Genomic DNA, 20,785 nt, shown 5'->3' on the forward strand with positions numbered 1-20,785 from the left:
ATATTTATAATCATAATAATAATCCATGATAATAATGGCAATAATGATAATTAGAATAAGGCTAACTACAGGGTGGCCGCCGGATCCCGATGGGGCCACCGCTCTCTCTCTCTCTCTCTCTCTCTTTCTCTCGATCGATCGATTGATCGATCAATCCAACTGTACACGACTTTTACAGCATACTCGAATAATTAATCTAATTTTACATATTAATCATTAGATAATTCATTACAATTATGAACCTATTCAGAAGAATGTCACGACACACGTAGGAAGGACCGCACGTCTCCTTTTCCCTCGGATCACACGCATTTTTTTTGCTCAGCATTACCCGATTATCAGCAAAACTTCGCACCCTCTGACAAAAATAATTATACCTAACTACTAATTTTCTAGAGAACGAATTCAATTACACGATGTTATCGATAGGATTTTGAAGCGCAACGCACCGTTGTAAAATTTGATAGAAAACTACCGAGGTAAAAAAAATAAAACTACACTTTCTTAACTCATACATACAAATACATGATGTTATATAATTACACAAATAAATATACAATCAAACAAAAAATTAAATCAAAAATAAAACTTGTTATTTAAAATATTAAACTTTAGAAACTACAATATTATTTAAATCTTAAATATTTTAGTAATCAACTTCCAAATTATTATTAAACTATCAAAGATTAACTATTTAATTTAAACTATTTATCGACATAATTTATATACATCGACATAAATAATCTTCGTTATTTGACAAATTTGTATATAAATGATCAAGTTTTCCTTAGCATTTAATTTGAAATTTGTACAAAATATAAATAATTTATTAGAAATTCCTTGCATTATAATCATCGGCCTTATTAACGGGTTAACAGAAGTAATTTTTCTCCTGCCGAGGGTGCTCGGAAAATTTTGCTCGTAATTGCGCAGGTGCTTTTTCGAGGGACGAAGGGGACCTGTCTCTTTTAAGATACAAAGGCACTGTACACGTAATGAACATACAATTAGAAGAGCGCTAAAAAGGCGGTCCGGATGATACTTGTTTTCTTCTCTTTTTTTTTCATTTCCTCTCTACCTCTCTTTCTGTCGATAGTAAAACGTGCCCTGTTTAAAAATATCGCTTCGATCTACAATATCTGTCTGTAGTTTAAAATACGGCCATCGTATTATGGCGCTTAAAATAGGAGAGCGGTTTCCTTCGTTTCTAGCTGCATTGGTCGAGACTAACTTCTCTTTCTTTCACTCTCTCTCTTTCTTTCTCTCATTCATCTAAATTAGTCTAGCTTCATTTATTAAGAAAAAATAGATGACTATGATCGGATTGGATGCGCGGTAACTATTTATCATTATTATTAAGTGGATGAGGGGGAAGAGATGATGATTGTAATGTGGGTGATCGTGGGGAGTGAGGAAGGGGGGCGGAAACGATTGGTCAATGCGATCAGAAGTCAAGAAAACGCTCCTGGCTTAAAAGGTGGGATCCTCACGCTTATCACAATTTGGCAGTGAACGTTTTCACGTTGTTGTGTCGTTAAGAAATACAGCTTACAGCGACGTAGTGTTCAGCCATTCCTTCTCAAAAGCTATACACATGTATACCTATGCGCGATTGCTAGCTATGTATATATATTTATATATTTATATATTTATATATATATATATATTTAATGGCTCGCTATGTATATTTATATATAACATTACGCCTCTTTATACAGATCTGTTCGTATACACACGCGCACGCATGCATACGAGTGGATTGATGAGAAAAATATTATCTCGCTATATTATGTCTCACGGACCAAAAATAAGTTCTCGTCTGATCTGCTCGGTTCATTATGGTGTACAACTTAAATTAGTAATAATATAATAGTAGTAGCAGTTTATAGCGAAAATATGCTCTCATGTGCTTTCTTTTTCCCGATTTTCCTCGTCCTGTTCTTCCAGACCGATTTAATCCTCCATGGACGAAACTTTCCCCGAGAAGAAATACCCGCTTTTCAGGAGCCAGTCTCACGATTTTTTTTACTCAAAAGTCGCATTATGGTCCATGGACAATTAAAGATCGTCAGCGTTAATTTATGTGTGTGTTGTGTCAGTTATGTACGTATGTTTGCTAAGTGTGTGTACACGGTGCGCTTATTGCGAACGCTTAAATTGGTTTGTACACTGGCTTGAATTCTCTTCTCCCGAATATCGTCTTACTCTTCTTCACGCAAGAGGACAAAACTAAATCCAGAAAATTCTAAGTCCGGTGTGAATTTTTGTAAGGGTTGCAATCGAAGAGAGCGGATCGCCAAGTCGTGGCGATGAGAGGGAGTAGCATGCGTCGCGACGTTCACCCCAATTTCCGCGCGTTAATTTATAATATCGAAAATATCGAACAAACGCGCACACGAGGCGCAATTATGTCGCGCGGACACGAACACGTGTTTCTCCGGTCTCGCTTCTTTAATCAGAAGAAGAGAAGTTTGCGAGCCTCCCTGTGAATTTATCTAAATCCTTATCCTTTACATTATATATATATATTTATTTATAATATGTATATATATAATTTTACGGATTAGCATTAATCGCGCGAAAGATGTCGAGTCAGTTCGGAACTTGCGGCTGCCGGCGGAGCAATAATACGCAACAATACAATTGATATCACTTTCCTCTTTCCGCCGGCGTCGTGCAAAGCGTTGAGATCATATTGCGTGCTTTGTGTGGATGTGTATATGTGTCTGTGTGCATGTATTTATTTGTATGATTTAAAACGTACAAGAGAAACAGAGCTGTTTTACTACCCCCCTTTTCCTCCCTCTCTCTAACAAAGGTGTTCTACCATGGATTTCCGTATCGCGGGCTCGTAGTGGATTATTATATTTTTCCTACATTTCGTCCGGAAGCGTCCCGTGTGTGGTCGTCGTTATTGTGTACACCAGTTGTAAGCACTTCTTGATATTCGCTAGAACCGACGTGCGATAATAACTGACAGTCAATTTCAACAAAATGTACGTCTATGAGAAATGCACACAATATCGTGGCAATTGCAGAAATCCTTTACGAAAGCTAAAGTTTGAAGAATATTAAGGGAGGATGAAAGCATCTCTCTTATTTTCTCGATTTCTTCAACTGTCTTTGTTATGAAATTCCGTTTTTAATGCCTTTTGCGATCGATCGGGATTCTTTGAAAGTTTTTCGAGCGGCTTCTGTGCGGCTTGTCATTTGCAAAATATTTTCAAAGTCGGTTAAGGCGCACATCGGTGTCTAGGCGAAGCGTTAAATTATGAGACACAAGGCGTCTTTGACGCATCAGTTTAGCGAATTCATCAAAGCATTTACGACTCGTGTGGTGCACAGCAACGTAGAAAATTCTCCTCTCGTTTAACTCGTCGAAACTACTGATTCGGTGGAACTAGCGCTTCTAGATATTCAAAAATACATCACTTCTGCGGATGATCCTTTCTTGTGACGCAAAGAGCTAACTACTTTTTTTTCCTTCTTCCGCCCCCCTTCTTGCAACATGCTCGCGGAAGTAAATTTTTTTCCCCCTCGCGTGATTCGTTAACAGGGATCGACGTGTTGAGGATTGAAGGTGGATCCATCCACTGAATGAGAAAATTACTATGTGTATCGACTTCTCACCGCGTTCACCAATCATGTCAGAAGTGAGAAACGAATTCTTTTCTGCTCCAGATTTGTTGAGACTGTCATATAGTACACGATATTGACAATTTGTAACAGGAATGTACTTTTCTTTCTAAATTATTTTTTGGCATTCTATTAACTTCATTATCAAATACAATGATGATGTACTTCGGTGCTACTTACATTAGTGAAAAAAGAATTAACAAGTTTTCGCTATTGACGTCAAGATTCGACTCGGTCAGCGGGAAAGAAAGATGAGCGTCCTGCCTTCACTGATTTGTTTGTTTTGCACTTGTCTGGTACGAGACGAATGGATGCCACCTTTAATCCTCGATTTCCTCGAATCGCGTTAACGTATAGGATGGCGGTACATAAGCGCTCTGGCACGTAGTGGCGGCTACGAACGCCGTGATCAATTGACGAGACTGTGAGTGAAGGTACATTTGTTCTCTTAAAATACAATTTACCTGATGAACAGAAGCTCTCGCATCTCCCATTTTCCGCGTTCCATTTATCTTCCCTATCTCGCTCTATCCAGAATTTTTACTTCTCGCTCCCTCGTTTCATGCCACGCGTCATCGCCCTGCGTGTAACGTCTACACCCACGCGAATCGCTAACCGAGACTGCATAAATTTCGTTCGCGCGACAATATCTTTGTACGTAAACACATTTACATATAAAATTGCATAAACACAAAATGATACAAGATAGAACATAACGCGACAAAGTGAATAGAGAAAATTTCAGATACGCTCAACCCAAAAGTACAGACATGTACTTTCTTTCAGATCATGTTTACATCTCGATCTCTTTCATTAGATCCTTGGATCATTAGATCTCTAGCCTCCATTCTCTAGCCTTCATTGATATATACACGTTCATTACTTTTTTTTACTAAATTTTTACAATACACCAACCAATAAAAATTATCGGATTTCTAGAGATGAAGCGTATCGGCATCTCGCTAAAAGCCACACATCTGTACTCGAGAGTTAAACGTCACGTCTCATTGAATGGGAGACGTGTACAATTGGCAGTAGAGATTATTCTACTCTCTAGCAACACACCCTCGCTAATTTTCATTTAATTTCCACTTAATCTCGATTCGATTCAAATAGAAAAATGTATAATACAAATGATTTGAGCAGTTCCACGTAGGGCAGTAGTGTGCCTTTATATTTTTCTAATAACGATTAGTTAACGATGGGCGGTCGTTCGTCCTCGTGCAATCATTAATACGTACAGTAAAAGGACGAGTCTCCCTTGCTATCTGCATATCTTCGTAAGTGGCAGTGAGTAACGTTACCGCGTCAATAGTCTTTTATACAGAATTAATCACAAAAAAAAATAAAGACGAGAAACGAAATTCAGACATAAAATTCCAATTTCGCGATCAAATAAAACATTTCACGATGCGATATTCATTAATCTCGATATTATAATCACGAGTCACGCAATTATGAATTACAATAACAATAATGACGAGGACAACCTGATCACATCAATTATCCGAAACGTCAAAACGGGAATAGTCGCATGACGATGGCTGCGGGCTGATTATCACGCTATTATGTCTCCTGACAGTTGAAAACAGTCTTTCTCTATCTAGCCAATACCCGAGAGCTATGTTAAGAAAATCGCGGTCACCGTTGTGTATTTACAGAAAGAATGTTCAGGTGGCGATTCCTCTCTTTTTAAGCGAACTAGATTTGTACAAAAGGAAAAACGGCGCTAACTAACGAGCGAGCGAGCCGCAGACAACGCGAATCGATCCTCGTGACCACCGAGGACTCCCCTTCTTTCTAGTCCCTCTCTCTCCTTCGGGACCGGCTCACGAGGCTCTGTCACAATAATCACGTCCCTACTGATGAACAGTCCAGGTGTATTATAGTATATAATACACAATAAAAACTACCACACACCAATTGAGATAGAAGTACGCACGCGACATACGGAATAAAACGTGTAAAACGTCTGATCGACTGATGCCTGGATGAGTTTTCGTTTTCGCGGAAAGAAAAGGGACGCAGATTGTAGGGCATCATAGAAAGTGTTTTACTTGCACTTTTACTTAATTGTGCTAAGTATGGCACAAGTACTCTATCAGCAATTTCCGAAAAAACTTGTTTCCTAAAATTTACCAGATGTCAATCAATGTAGTTTATTAAATCAGCTCAGCGAATATCCCTATTTGCGAAAATTTGCGAAAATATTCGTTGAGAAAGTTTACTACTGTATCACACGTTTTACACGTTTCACTCGGTACGTTTACGGACAAACCGCCTATAAAAGGAGCTCTCAAGGAGCCGGTCCCGGCCCTCTTCGAGTAGCTCTCAGGTACATGGATAATAATGCTTATCGTAAAAAGTGTCTTCTCGTTTCTCATTGTCAAAAGTAACAACACAGAATTCAAACTACCCGGACGGTAACGACGGTTGCCTCTATTGCTGTTGCAACGTTCCCAGGAAGTCCAAATATCTGTGCTGCATGTAACCTCAGGAGGAATGGCCGCTGCCTTGCACCTGCGACGACGTAGATAGTGCTGATGATGATGACGCGGTGGAAGTGGCGGCAGCTTGCGATGTGTACAAAGTGAATCCGTCGTAGACGTCCATTAGGTCACGCATACGGTACTCCTCAAGACAGACGAATCCCTCCAATGAAGGAGATTGTTTGCGTGCGCAATCCATGCAATGCACAACATGACGCTTCTCTTGTTCACGGATGAACAAAATGTTGAACACTTCAATCTGCAAGAGACCAACGAGTTTCTTTTTTCAATTTCTTTAACGAAAAATAATTATACGCTTAACGGCTTCAAGATGATCTTCTTCAACGTTACATTTGATAAGCGCAGATGAATAGACAATGATAAAACGGATTGAAGAACAGGAGAAAAACGTACCTCGCATTGGCCGCAGTAATGTGAAGCTTCATTTTTACCACGACCGTGGAAGCGTACTTCTACGCCTTTGCTTTTCACAAACTCCAATATGAGACAGTATTGCCGCATCGTCCTGAGCAGGCAGTTTTTAATGAGTTCGAATAGTCGCGGATCGGATACTTTAATATTGCGAGCCAAGTTCCACGAGAGGTGCACCATCGGCACGATCGATTTAAATGACTGCAACTTGTTCCATTCATAACGCTCGATCGCGAGCTGATACTGCCTGGCGGTGAGCGGGCCAACGTTCCACGCGATGTTGTTACACCAACCGACTGCCTGCACCCAGTGTACACAGCCAGCATTCACCCAGACAAGATCACCCGGACGCTGATGGAACCTGTATACCGGGATGTTCTCCTCGTACAAATCATCTAGATTCGGCCACCAGCTACCGTGAAGATAACCGATGCCGTTACGCTCGCAAAGCGAGCATATGACGCCCCAGTAAGCGTCCGGCACGGCGAACCACTCGCAGTCGCCCGGTCCGATGTTAATGTTGATGGAACAGAAATTGTTGTTCTCTTGGTGACCAGGCGTTCTGCTGCCGGGTACCTGAAAGGAGACCGATCACGTAAGTTAGATAAAAAATATTCTTCGAACAACATAGGACATCTTTTCTGCTATAAACTGTTCGATTATATACCTTCATGTATAACTGAACGGTATTCATCCCCAAGATCACGTGACCCACGTGACTGAGCATATTACCGGCCGATATCACCCTAGCAAACGCTGGTAACTTCATCAATTCTTGCAATTGCGGCTTCCACTTCCGTTCGTCTGATAAATCGACATTGGTACCAAAGCGTAACATTTTGGCACCTGGTCGACCAGTCAGACCAAAGGTATTCTTCTTTCGTCTGACTGTTTGACCCGTGCTGTCTTTCGAATCCGAGTCGGATAAATTGGACGCGTGCACGCCCTGAGCTTTCTCCTCTTTCAAGCTCTCCTGAAAGCTCGACGCCTGGTACTGGGCGTATTTAGCTATCGTAGTGTGGCTGCGATGACTGATGCAGTTCCAAACCTTCTTGTTAAGAGTCGGGTCCCAGTTCTCCTCGCTGGTCTGCTGTATCTGCGATCGCACCTCAACACTGTGGTCCGGATTTGCCTCGACCAGAGTTTTCGTCGAGAACAGACCCAAATCGAGCTTAAGCGCGGCTGCAAGTCCGCGTATCACCGCGATAGGATGCTTCAAACAGAATTCCTGCAGCTGAGGGCCGAACGCGTCCTTTTTATTCTCCAGATAGACGCTCGGAGTGGGTGGCAGCAGTTGCTCCTTCGTTAGGCGTTGACTAGGCGGATCCGGCGGCGCAGGTGGTGGCGAACGATCGCTTAGTATCGAACAGTTCGGCACACCTTTCAATCCTTGACCTTTGCACGCCTCTATGATTGTTCGAGCGTCCATATCGATGCTTAATTCTTGCTCCGGCTGTGACTCACACAGCGACTCGAGTTTTAGGTTCGCCATCGGTTCCGCTTTGGAGATGTTGGCCGTCGATACGTCTTGTCTACTCGTCGTCGTGGTCGTCGTCGTGGTCGTCGTCGTCGTGGCCGTCGTCGCCTCGGATTTTACCGTTGTTGTGTCGGCCACTGTCGTCACCGTTGTCGTCGCGATCGTCGTCATGGCTGCAGTCATCGCTTCCGTAGTGGATTTCGACTGTGTCAATTGGGACGCTTCCTCTAGCTTCTCCGCCTTCTTCGCTTTGCCCTCCGTCGCTGCAGTCTCCTCGAGATTCGACGGCGAAAATGGACCAGAACTCAGCGTGCCATTGTCGTTCATGACTGCACCGCCGGCAGATGGTTCTTCTTTGACGACAGTATCGAGATCTTCGGAACCGAAGTGCTTAAGTATATCCTCCGCCAGCGATGTAGCTATGATACCTTTCTCTGACAAAAGCTCCTGTAATTCCTGATCCGTTACGCCCAGGTTGTCCTTGTTCGCCGCTGCAGCCGCTGCAGAACTTTCCGGATACCCACTAGTTGTTGACGACTGCGTGTTGTATCCCTGTGCGACGAACTGGTTTGCCTGTTGCTGAAATTGGCCCCCGTATTGGGCGCTGCCAGCAATTTGTGGCCTCTGAGGCGGATAAGTGGGATCGGAGGCGGATTTGTAAGGCATTCCTGGTGTCTGCGTGGTGTTTCCGGTCGCCGCTGTATTGTATCCGATATTGCTGTCGGAGAACCCGGTTTGCAAAGCGACGGTACCTCCTTGTTGCAACTGTAAACAGTAATTTAAACGATTATAAATATTGATTGGCTCGTTCGCTTCCGTGCCATCAGTTCGCCAGTTTGAAATAAAAATAAACTTCTCCAAAAGTCCAAGATTTTTTAAGTAAAATTTACTAAGACGAACATTTACCGGTTGCTGCGGGATTCCGTAATTCTTGATAACCCCCGATGATTGACCAAGAGTCTGGCCAGTATAAGCAGCGGGATAACCCGGCTGGCCCGGTCTGAGGCCTCGCTGAGCCGCCTGCTGCTGTTGCAATCTGATCTGTTGCTGATGTTGTTGCATTGCGCGGTACTGTTGCTGCAGTTGCACGAGAAGAGTCTGTTGCTGCGCTGTCAGATTGTTTGAATTCTGCTGTAGGAAGTGCAGCATTTGCAGCTGCTGTGACGACATGAATATTGGTGGCCGTTGCTGTGGCGCCGATATTGTATCATCATTCTAGATAGATGTGAGAAAAATTTAATTAGTTATTAATATCAGCTGAGATATCTACTCTTATTTATCATTTATATATATGTCATTTCTTCTTTCTTAACTATCAAAATAATTTGTAATTCTATTTGCAGAATTTACTATATTCATACAGCATTTATATAACAATTTGAGATAGAAGAACATATTATAAAATTGTAAGCACTTTTTAAAAATGTTTAATTCCACTCGAATATATTCCCTTACTTTAAATCGTTTGGCAGGCTGTCCTTGAGTTTGAGGATAAGGTGGTGGCGGACCAGTCGGTGTGACACCATACTTGTTGTACGAGGGTCCACCAGGTTGTTGCTGTTGCTGCTGTTGCCGACTAGACATCTCTGCGCTTATCGGTAGATTCCAAGCCTCTTCGATCGACGGCAATTGCCGCCTCCTGAAAAAAAAGAGAGAACGGTAAGTTAGAAGAATGGTAAGTTTTTAAGCAAGAGAAACAGGATTAACGACTGAAAACCTCTTTATTATTGACCTAACCAGCATAAACCGAATAAATCAAAACACAACGTTTCGATCATTAATTTTGGTCCTTATCAAATGTGGAAATCATATAATTATGTCAAAAAGTCATTCTCTAAAAGTCAAAATTAAAAAATAAAATTATTGTTTAATAAGATGCATGTACGCAATTATTTTTACTCACATACTGGCAGAAGATCGCTTAATGTCTTAGATAGTCGAAGACTTACAAAAGGTACGTCTGTAAAGCACCGTAGCAGTCAAATAACTGTCAGCAAGGTGAAATCATGTGTTTTTAAAATTGTATCAAAATAGCAGGCAAGCTATCCGTGTCCTTTTGTAAGATCCTTTGTTGATCGAATTAGACTCCCTTTTAATGTAGAACATTTTCGCGATTTCTCTTTTTTTAATATACTTTTCGTGATGTAAAATTTTAACATTAAGCCAATCAAATTTATAATTATTAAAGGATCCACTGTTTACTGACCACTGAATGGTTGCTTTCGTGCTTTTCAGTAAATAATAAAGAGGTTTTACTATTTAATAATTTATTAGCGATATATATAGGCTTTAATTCGAATTTTATATATATGTATATATATATATATATAACGTAAAATTTTTAAATGAGCTCGTAACGAAATTGTAATTCGACTGTTCGACGACAACTCACTTGGTAGCGACGGAAGGCATTGGTGCTTGACTTAGATGACTCTGCAGAAAATTGATGCGCTGTTGAAGGGACGGGTTCATCGGGTTGTTGCCACCGGACTTGACGCCGCCAAGACCCACCAGTGGGCCTGTGCAATTTGCTGTGTTGGTATTTCCTCTGTGTAAAACATAAAAAAAATTCATGTCAAATTTATCAAAGACTCACTGTAATCACCAAGTAAGCTTTTAAATTTTTCGTCAAACATAAACCTGATCTTTGACTTATAGGTGCTGATCATTCTTGGATAAAATATTATTACGATTACTATGGGGCATGAAAGTGCAGATATGATGAGAGGAGATATATAAAAGATAACAGGATAACATAAATGATCCTAAAAAGTAATTAGATTAGATTATAATAATTAGATTAGTCTACCTTGGAGGTAAAAGGTGAAATGAAAGCAATACCAATAGATTGACGAGAATACAATAAATAATTATAATTCATCATATTGCTTTCTATTCTTACTTATATATTTAAAAAAAAAGAAAAAAGCAATCGCACAACAGCCTGATAAAGCCTGGGGATAGATACGGTAAAGAAACTTGTTTTATGAGACCATTCGGTACGCAAGAGAGATAGTGTGGTCGCTATGTTCTGACTTTTCCTCAGTGAAGGCTAAAAACGAAAATGAGTGCCTGACTGATGAGTCATTTTCCTTTTTGGCCTGGGCGGACCCAGAGTTTGAATTTTTGATAGAAAATAGTACAAAATATTATACTCCTGTCGAGCATTGAACCTGGGTCATCTGGTTGGTAGATCAATTCTTTACTCATTAGACCACCGCGCTCTACTTATACTTTAATATAATCATATTAAATTATTAATGACACAGGAAAAGAGATGTAATTGCCAGTACTAAAGAAGAGAAAAACAATATTAATATGAAAACATTTATAAATATATTTATGATGTTTTAATTTATAGCAACTTCTATATAAGAAACGTTATATATAAGAACAGTTTAGCTATTTTAGTAAGTACAGTGCTATTATTACACGCAGTATTATTGGACTTATGTGCCATGTAATTTACCTGGCTGCGTTGACGTAACAGGCCAGAGCGTCTTTCGGTTGGCTAACGCTTTCGTACAGTATGCCCAGATTGGTCCAAGCAGCCGAGTGTGATTTGTCCAGTTGCACCGCACAAATGTATGCTTGCAATGCATCCATAGGCTGATTCTGCTGCTGGTAGAGAACCCCTATACTGCACCACGTGTCAGCATTTCCTTCCGATTTTTCGACGGAATTTCTACGCACAAAAAATATATTCAATTTTGAATCAAAAATTTTCTAATGTTCTGCACAAAATTTTAATCTACGTTACACTTATTCTGATATTATCTTTTATATCTATCCTTATTTCAAACAAATTAATTTTTTCACGCAAATGCTACAATAAATTTATTAAGTTAATACAGTAATAATAAAAAAAAGTTCATACAATAAATTTATCTTTATTCAGTTTTATTTTGAACAAAAAGTCCTAACATTAAAACAAAAATTATTTAGCAATTTTTCTCTTTTTAAAGAGATATATATCTTTCTATATATTTTAATTGCTAATTGTAACTAATTCCAACCGCGCAACTTTGTCTTCCAGTTAACAGATACAATGAATCTTTTACACCTTAATTTAACAAAATAAAATAGTCTTTATTCGATTATATACATCACTATTTATTAAAATTGCAGTCATGCATCTCCAATAATCGATTTCTCTCGTCATGTGTTGTATAGAGAGTCAAACCGTTTTCAAAACTGAATTCTAAAGTATATGAAGTGTAATTACGTGCAAGTACAATAAAATACAATTATTGAACAATTGATCAAATAGCATCTCCATTTATATCTCCATATTGAGAATACTTTCGCGCATGCTGCAATTTCAATATACAAAGAATCGTACAAATGTCGTGTCCATTTCTGCACATGCATTACCTATATGCAAGGAATGCATCATGTACTTTTCCACTTGCAGCTAGACATCGTCCCAGAAGATAAAGACTCTGTCCGCTCGAGGGCTCCGACTGAATAGATTTGTACAAACAGCCCAAAGCTGCTGATTGCTTAAACTGTCTGCTCACACCTAACACTGTAGAGTCAACCACGTGGAACATCCATCCTGCAAAACAATAAATTCTACATTAAAGTGGCTCAAAGAAAGTAGCCCGCTCGACTTCTCTGATCACGTCAATCTCGATCAGAAGATATTAAAATGAATGAATCGCAATGCAACTGCGGATTGCATCGACTAATGCGATTGCGTCCGCTGATCGCAATCAATGAACCAAGCTCGTTACGATCGTTGTGTAGTTTCGCCAATCGACTCGGCGGGAGCTCGTACGTTCGAGCGAACTCTCGTCGCAATCGGACGCAACTGCTTCTCTTTCCTACTGCTTGCAAATGCGATTTTCTTCTCTTAATGTGCCCGCCTGATTTGATTTTCACGTGTGCAACCAGTTCGACACGTTACTATGCTTCTATGCTGGACGACGTCTTAAACTAAACTGAAGGTCTTCGCAGGTATGGCCTAGGGTCTATCCCCAACACTCGCTGTTACCCTCTGTGCTGTCCCTTTTCTAGTGGCACAGTCTCGAATTACAACCTACTGCAACATAGGCATAGCAGCGCGAAGAAAACAAATGTGCAACAGCAATTTTCACGCCTTTAGCAAAAACACGCGTTTCCAAAGTTAATTTTGCATGGCACGATGGACTGCATCTGTCAATATTTTTGCTATGGAATTAAATCTGTACTTTACCATTTCCTACAAATCAACGATTAGATATTTTAATATGTCGATCCAGATTTTATTTTCCTAAATTAAAGTTACCTAATTTTTAAATGGTCGAAGAAAAGTTTGCAATTTTAACGTTTGCTTTCTATAAATTGCTCGACATCGTGGATTGCAGTTTCAAACTTTATAACGTACCTGTTTAATTAATTCATGATAGATTGCATAGCAATTGCGGTCGATCGAGAAAGAACCAATTTCTTGCGCAAAAATGAGAATAGAAATATAACAATCCTCTTGAGCAATCCTGACGTAATTGACGTCGATTTATAGTCGCTACTTTCATATTGTCGCAACACACGTTTACCTGTTGATACCCCACGTATTAATCGTCGTGGGAAAAGCGAGGTGTCACAAGAAGCTATTATTCGCGACACTAAAATGCGCGATCGTAAATACGCGAGCACGTGGCGGAACTCTGGCCATGTGGGAACTAGTGAAGTTAATTAACTCGCTCGATGGGTCTGTTTTAACTTTATTATGCCTCCACTATTTTAATATTTTCTGCAGTAGACATATTAATAATTTTAATAATTCTTCAACAATTAACATGAACATGTTACTTCAATAATAGGAAAAATTAATTTTTAAGCAATTATTAGAGTGATATAAAAAATGCATTGCTATTGCCATTGAATTCTGCTCAAAGTAAAATTGTTGGTCTGTGTTTTAAAACCAAGATTCGGGAAAGTCAGAAAAAGCATATAAAAATGAATATAGCTTAATAAATATACAACTGAAGTTGGTAATTCCAGCGTGATTCTTTAAAAAAGCAAATCTTTCATATCCACTTCATATTCGTTACATATTTTTGGCGTACTCTAGTTTAAGCCGAGACGGGTGCGCATATCCGGTTTCGGAAATCGCGGAATACCATTTGCCCTAGTTCCCCCTTATTCACAGCCACTAGTAATTGTCGGTAGCGATACGCACCGTCGCTTTGCCCGCTCGTCTATCTTTCATATTATTTATTCACCTGGCATACCTGTTCTACTCGAAAACGCCACGTCCCATATATGCTGCGTCCTGATTCGCAAATCTGCTCGACCTACCTCTAAATCGGCGCACCTGGCCCCGGAAGAGCCCTGAGATCTTAGGATGATCTCTCGATTAAAATCGAGTCAAATCACGCCAGCTAATGTCTCGTTAGAAAAAATTTTCTGACAATCGCTAAATTTTCCAAATCCACGCTATACACTTTCTGAATTCTGACATATTTGTTACATCCTGTGCAATTGCAAAGTTTAATATAATTGTTCAAGTTATGAAAATCTACGCGCACGTTAGTCGTCATTTAAACATTTTTGTGTTCTTATATTGTTACATTCTATAAAATGAACTTAAGAACTTCTACCTTCGTCGTCCACTTCATATTTAGACAGCAACGTATTGTATCAAATAAAGAAAAAAGAAGAAAGCGTGTCTTTGGTCTTTTGTTGAAGAAATATTCATCCAAAAAAAAAGAAAAAGGAAGACGGATAAAAGAAGATCTAGAAAAGAAGTCCTTAAAAAAAACGAAGCAAGACAGATCGTAAGATCGTTTCACCAACGTAAGGAGTCGTAAACAGGTTGTAAATTTCTATAGTACGATATATGCACAACGTTGCATCGAGAAGATGCAGTAAAATCTTTTAGAATGGGTGAGGCGTGAAACTTTCTTCGAAGAACGATTTGTTCCAACTGAAAAGAAAATGTTTTCACGGCTGATTATTGCTTATTTGCATATTTTTAACCATTTATAAATTCCTTGACACAAAGGAAAATAATCTATTCTAATCAGGAACAAACGAAAGTAATTACGTAAAATGTAAATAATTATGCAAAGTATTATTATTCAACAAGAAAAAAGTAGTAATTTAATAATAAAATCTGTTAATGCTTAAATATTAAACTGCGGATCGCAGAAAAAATTTGCTATATTCCTGCTTACATGCGCCTGCATTCGATTTACGCGATTAAGTTTATTAGAAACGGTACAATAACAATATAACATTTTTATTAAAAGAATTGAACTGTCTTAAATCGCGAAGTAAATGCGAACGGTTCTAAAATTTCACAACAACGAGGATCGAGTTACGAGAAAAAAGATAGAGCTCAAACGTATTTCTTTCTCCCTGAAGAGTCATCAATCCTAATTCCACTAAACGTTGCAACGTAACCCTGTCATCGTTTGAAAGGTAACAACGATACTCAGCGCCTCGAAGGCACAAGAGGGACTCTTATTATAGACGGGGTTTTATTGCGGGGACGCGAGCGTGAACAGCGTGTTTTCATTATCGCCGTAAATAGTCCGCAAACCGCGCTCGCCAACCCCCGCGGTCGCCACCCACACTTCCCAATAAAAAAAAGAGAGAAAGAGAAAAAGGCAAAAGAGATAACAAAAGAGAAGAGGTAGTCCCAGAGAATGAGTTATCTCTGAATCAGCTTGACCAGCGAAAAGGGCGATTTCTCCTTTGGATCGTCGCGCCTTCAAACCTCCCGGATTCGGCCTGAGGTTCATGACGAGCCGGGTGCACTCTGCCAAGTAGCGGCAGACACGTGTATTGATTTATTCTGAGTTAGGGCGGGCTAGGGATGAGACGGAGAGGCGACCGAGCGAACGAGGGGAGGGCGAGAGTGAATGAACGAGGGACAGAGAGAGCAGGAGAGACCGAGTGAATGGAGTGGAGAGAGAAAGAGAGAAAATGCGACTACGATTGTGGGAAAACTATCCACGGCTTCTGTTTCTCTCGCACCTGCCCTGCGCCCCTCCATCTCATTCTCTCTCTCTCTCGCTCGCTCGCCCTCTTGTCTTTTTTCCGTCCCAGACCCGCATGTGCATAGACTGCCGAATTATAACGGGGTACAGGCTGGAAAACGGGGGGATCGAAGCACACCCTAGAGTTGAAGGACAGGACCCTCGAGAGTATTTCCGGAAGTAATAGTCGAGTTGCAACGACACGATGACAACTTCGGCGGTTTATTAGGAGTGTGATTTAGTTTTGAGGGTTTTGCAACAGATGGCTGTAGTGTCAGTTTGTTCCAATAGCTGTTTCCGATAACTGTTGTTTCTTACAGTGTTGACATTATCCATGACATTTAGTAGCATTATAGCAATAGATGCAATAAGAGCCGTGTTTATATCATCGTAAAAATGCAACTTCCGAAAGCTCTTTAGCATTTTCGACATGCGTTGCTTTTGTTTTTTAATCAAAAGAAAACTGCGGCTGACGGTTATAGAATTCTTGTGGAAACTTATGGTGATTCTGCCCCATCAATTAAGACGTGTGAATACTGGTTTAGACGCTTTAAAAGTGCTGATACTGATGTCAAGGACAAAGAACGCTCGGGACAACCAAGAAAGCTTGAAAATGCAGATTTCCAAGCATTATTGCACGAAAATCCAACACAATCCACTTCAGAACTTGCCAGAGCATTAAATATTGATCGTACAACAGTTACCAAACATTTACATGAAATGGGAAAAATTCAGAAAGAAGGGAAATGGGTTCGACATCAATTATCGGAAAGTGCCATTTGAACATTTGCATTTCGTTGATTGCCAGGCAAAAAAAGAAGAGTCTTTTGTCTCGGATTGTTACTGGGGATGAAAATTGGATCTATTTTGATAATCCCAAACGCAGAAAATCATGGGTGAATCCAGGCGAACCATCAACATCCACTCCGAGACGCAATATTGACGGTTCAAAAGTAATGCTCTGTATTTGGTGGGATGAAGAAGGTATAGGCTGTTAAATCCGCATGAGACTGTCACGGCTGATCGTTATCGACACCAATTGTACAAGTTGAAGCAAGCATTGGACCAAAAACGACCACCAATTGCGAGTAAACGACGGAAAGTGATTCTTCTTCGTGACAACGCTCGACCTGACGTTGCGTTATCAGTGAAACAAACACTATTAGAGCTTGAATGGCAAGTCTTACCGCACCCCGCGTATTCTCCATGCGATTATTATTTGTTCCGGTCGATGCAACACGCTTTAGAGGATACACACTTTCATAATTTCGAAGAAGTGCGAAAATTCGTCGACGAATGGATCAACTGAAAAGAAGAGTCATTTTATCGTGGTGGAATCCATCTCTTGCCAGAAAGATGGGAAAAAGTGATAGAAAACGAAGGAAAATATTTTGATTAAGGTATTCATTCATTATCATATTTAAATACATGCGTTTTTGAGCAAAAAAACCCTCAAAACTAAATCACACCCCTAATATTTCGAATTAATTACTCTTTCATTCACTTGTGAAAGTTGTAAATATGTTTAATTGGAAAATAACTTTCAAAAAAGTAATTTTAAATAAATTAATTATTTCTCTATTATGAACTATTGAACAGAGGAGATAAGCATTAAAAAATAGGAAATGGGAATCATAGAGAGAGAGAGAGTTATTTCCATTTTATTTTTTAATAAATTTCTCTTTAAACAATTTTAATGATACTATTCTAGTTTTGGAGTAAATCTAATCTCTTCTTCTATCTGTCTAAGTGTATAAGAAAACCATTCAGAATTCTAATTAGCGACGAGATAAGTGCAGAACTTACCTAGTTGACGGTAAATGTCAGCTCCCAATTGCTCGGGTAGAGGCTTTTCATCTAGTAGACTCTCGTAATGTTCTTTTGCCAACCTATATTTGCCTTGTATTTCATACAGATGAGCAATGTGGAACTTAACTGAAACACACACAGAATAGAGTTCTTTGATAATCTTCCGATACAATCGAATATGGCCGATACAGCAAAAAGAGATCAATTGTGCCGACCGATATCGTGATATACACTTTGTCGACAGCGAATTAGCCATCAAGTTGGAGAGGTGCAAGAATTGATTCCGACCAATCAATTAATCAATGCCTTCGCGTTGAAGCATCGGAACGCGGTAACCACGTGCGCGAGACTAACACGCGTGAGACGCGCGGCAGTGCTATTTAAAAGAGCGACTTCCGGCGGGGAATCACTCCCGCGCGAAATTCCCGGTACCCGGCGGAGAAGGGGAGGAACGTGACTTGGAGCGCGCGCGTCGAATCATCAAGTCGCGAGCGTGCAATTTCGAGTTATGAATCAGCGTGATCATCATCAATGTGATTCACCGGCACGAAAATCTTACGAATTCATTCGATGTGTATCTGGAGTCATTATTCTCTCAGCAGAAAACGGTAGATCGTCATTCGTCAGAAATTCCCAGGTAACGTTTTCGGGATTTTTAAATTAAAAACTTTGTTGGAATAAATCCTACTCGCAATTATTAGATGTACAAATAAGTTTTCATCGTTTTCATAATTGTCTTTATTAATGAACATGTATGGAAGCAACATTATTAATTATTTAATTAATTAAACATTTTCCTTCTGCGTCCTTTTGCCATCTTTCGAGAGGAAAGAACGAGTTTGGAGGCAACAAAGTCATCGACCCATTTTCAGTCGGATTTCAAAAACGTGTGCCAGAAAGGCCGTGTTGCATCGACCGGAACAAATGGTAGTCGGAAGGCGCAATGTCTGGAGAGTATACCGGATGCGGCAGAACTTCCCATTCGAGCTCCTTTAAAGTTTGCTGAGTCGCGGCAGCAACATGTGGCCAAACATTGTCATGAAAAAGGTTGACTTAACGACGTCCTCGGCCAATAAATGGTCTCTTTTCATCTAACCGATAGGCCAAGTGATTTAATTATGTAGCGTTCCCCTGTGATCGTTTCACCTTGATTTGGAAGCCCATGGTACTCCTTTCATATCTCATCAAATAAAGAGAAAAATCTTATGGCTGTAGATTAGATAGAAGTTTCATACATGTGCCTAAAAGCAGTTGGCTAATATTACTAATTGTAAAATAAAAACCTATTGCTTGAATAATTCAGTGTTTTCTAGCGTCATTCGGCAACAAAAACTTATTTGTACATCTAATATAATCATCTAAATTAATTGGAAAATATTACTTCATAATCTGTTTGCTTCCTGAATTTCTTTTTTATTAAAATCAAGAATTATATGCAAGACATTCTATATATAAATTATTATTAATAATTCATTAATCATTTCTTTTCAACATAAATATAAACTTAACACAAACATAAACTTTAATATTTAAAACTATTACATTGATCCGTACAAATGCAATATAAAATATGAATTAAAAATATTCAGAAATCTCCCACATTACAAATGAAACCTCTTTCTCATTTTCATAACGAAGAATGACTTTTTATTTATTACTAACAGTGTAATTGGAGATGAGGAAAGAGAAAGAACAAAATTGTTATTGTTAAATGATTCAAGTCTGGAGACCAGTGTCAAGCATCTTTTCAAAGAGACCGTTTAACTGACGATGGAGCAACTGAGATAGAGGTAACGGTCCACAGTCATCCCACTGTCCCTGTATCAGGCGCCGTATCGGGAAAACGCGGTCAAGTTCGCGGAGGAAAGTGAGCGAGCGACCGCGTCGCGGTATATACGGGGTGTCGGTCGGGCTGTTTTCCGGGTTACGCCGGATACGAGTGAAGGGTGCGCGTTTACTACTTACTCTCGAGCTTGGAAAAAGAGGCAGGTGTGGTGGCATCGATCAGGGCGAGGGTCAGGTGCTTTAAGGCTGCGTCGAAGTCAGCGTGGACCTTCAGCATCAAGCCGAGACGTAGGTGAACCTCGCAGGCCCGTGGAAAACCTGGATCTACCCATAGCACCTGCTGGAATGCTTTCACCGCCCTGAAACACAAAAACGACACATTACATGCATACATTAATTCAATTCTGTTATGGATTTGGAAAATCTAAAATTATTTCTTGCTTAATTGAAAACTATTAGTACCAGCAATTTGAAAAAAATGATACACTACAAACTAAGTTTTTGAAAAACAGATAGATAATAAAATTGTTTCCTTCGATTAACTTCAGGAAAACTGTACACACTAAAATTTTAATATGTGGTTAAAGATATATAATGTTGAAAGCTGAAGAGTGATGAAAGGAATATCGATACATTCATTAAGGAAAAATCGATTTTAAATTGTCCAAAGACTGTAATTAAGATCGAATCAGATACTGATATGTTAATATTAGTATATAAAATATACAGCTACCGCAATTTACGATAAATCTAAAATGCATAAATATATAACAATACAGAATTTCCTGCTAGATCTTGATAACTATTTCGACGGATAATATTATTTACTTCCGCATAATATTATTGTTAGTGTCGCGATCATCGAAACGAGATTGTGTTGCATATTCCGCTCCTTCTTGCTTCCCTAATTCTACCGTCGTAAATGCACGCAATGTGACAAAGGTGGACATGCAGGAAGTGGTTAACATATACGGTTGTCACGCGACATGAGACCCCGTCGAAAGAAAGGAAGGAAGGAAGGGAGAGCGACGATGCGCGTAACAGCACAATTGTTCCGAATATATCGCAAGCCGGCGGTGTGCGCGATGCGATCGATACATGGCGATTGATCGCGCACGGATGCATATGGAAAGCCGGAAGCGAATAATACGCGTGCAATCAAAGGAACGTAGCGGGCAACGATAACCATA

At 39.8% G+C, this 20,785-nt stretch overlaps 1 protein-coding gene across 2 annotated transcripts in view; it reads right to left on the reverse strand.

Moving 5' to 3' along the window:
* Positions 1-1,936: 1,936 nt before the first annotated feature.
* Positions 1,937-20,785, reverse strand: part of LOC105279865 (histone demethylase UTY) — a 62,373-nt gene continuing 43,524 nt past the window's right edge. The window contains exons 2-11 of one of the 2 annotated variants that reach the window (XM_011339938.3): positions 19,776-19,954; positions 17,808-17,936; positions 12,409-12,592; positions 11,504-11,719; positions 10,427-10,582; positions 9,490-9,673; positions 8,941-9,249; positions 7,225-8,799; positions 6,540-7,133; positions 1,937-6,384 (exon numbers count right to left, since the gene is read on the reverse strand). In XM_011339938.3, the coding sequence (XP_011338240.1) occupies positions 6,130-6,384; positions 6,540-7,133; positions 7,225-8,799; positions 8,941-9,249; positions 9,490-9,673; positions 10,427-10,582; positions 11,504-11,719; positions 12,409-12,592; positions 17,808-17,936; positions 19,776-19,872 (3,699 nt within the window). In that variant the 5' untranslated portion in view covers positions 19,873-19,954 and the 3' untranslated portion in view covers positions 1,937-6,129. The remainder of the gene's footprint in view (positions 6,385-6,539; positions 7,134-7,224; positions 8,800-8,940; positions 9,250-9,489; positions 9,674-10,426; positions 10,583-11,503; positions 11,720-12,408; positions 12,593-17,807; positions 17,937-19,775; positions 19,955-20,785) is intronic. The other variant, XM_011339937.3, reaches the window with a different exon arrangement.

This window comes from Ooceraea biroi, chromosome 7 (genome assembly GCF_003672135.1).
Source record: "Ooceraea biroi isolate clonal line C1 chromosome 7, Obir_v5.4, whole genome shotgun sequence".
NCBI lineage: Eukaryota > Metazoa > Arthropoda > Insecta > Hymenoptera > Formicidae > Ooceraea > Ooceraea biroi.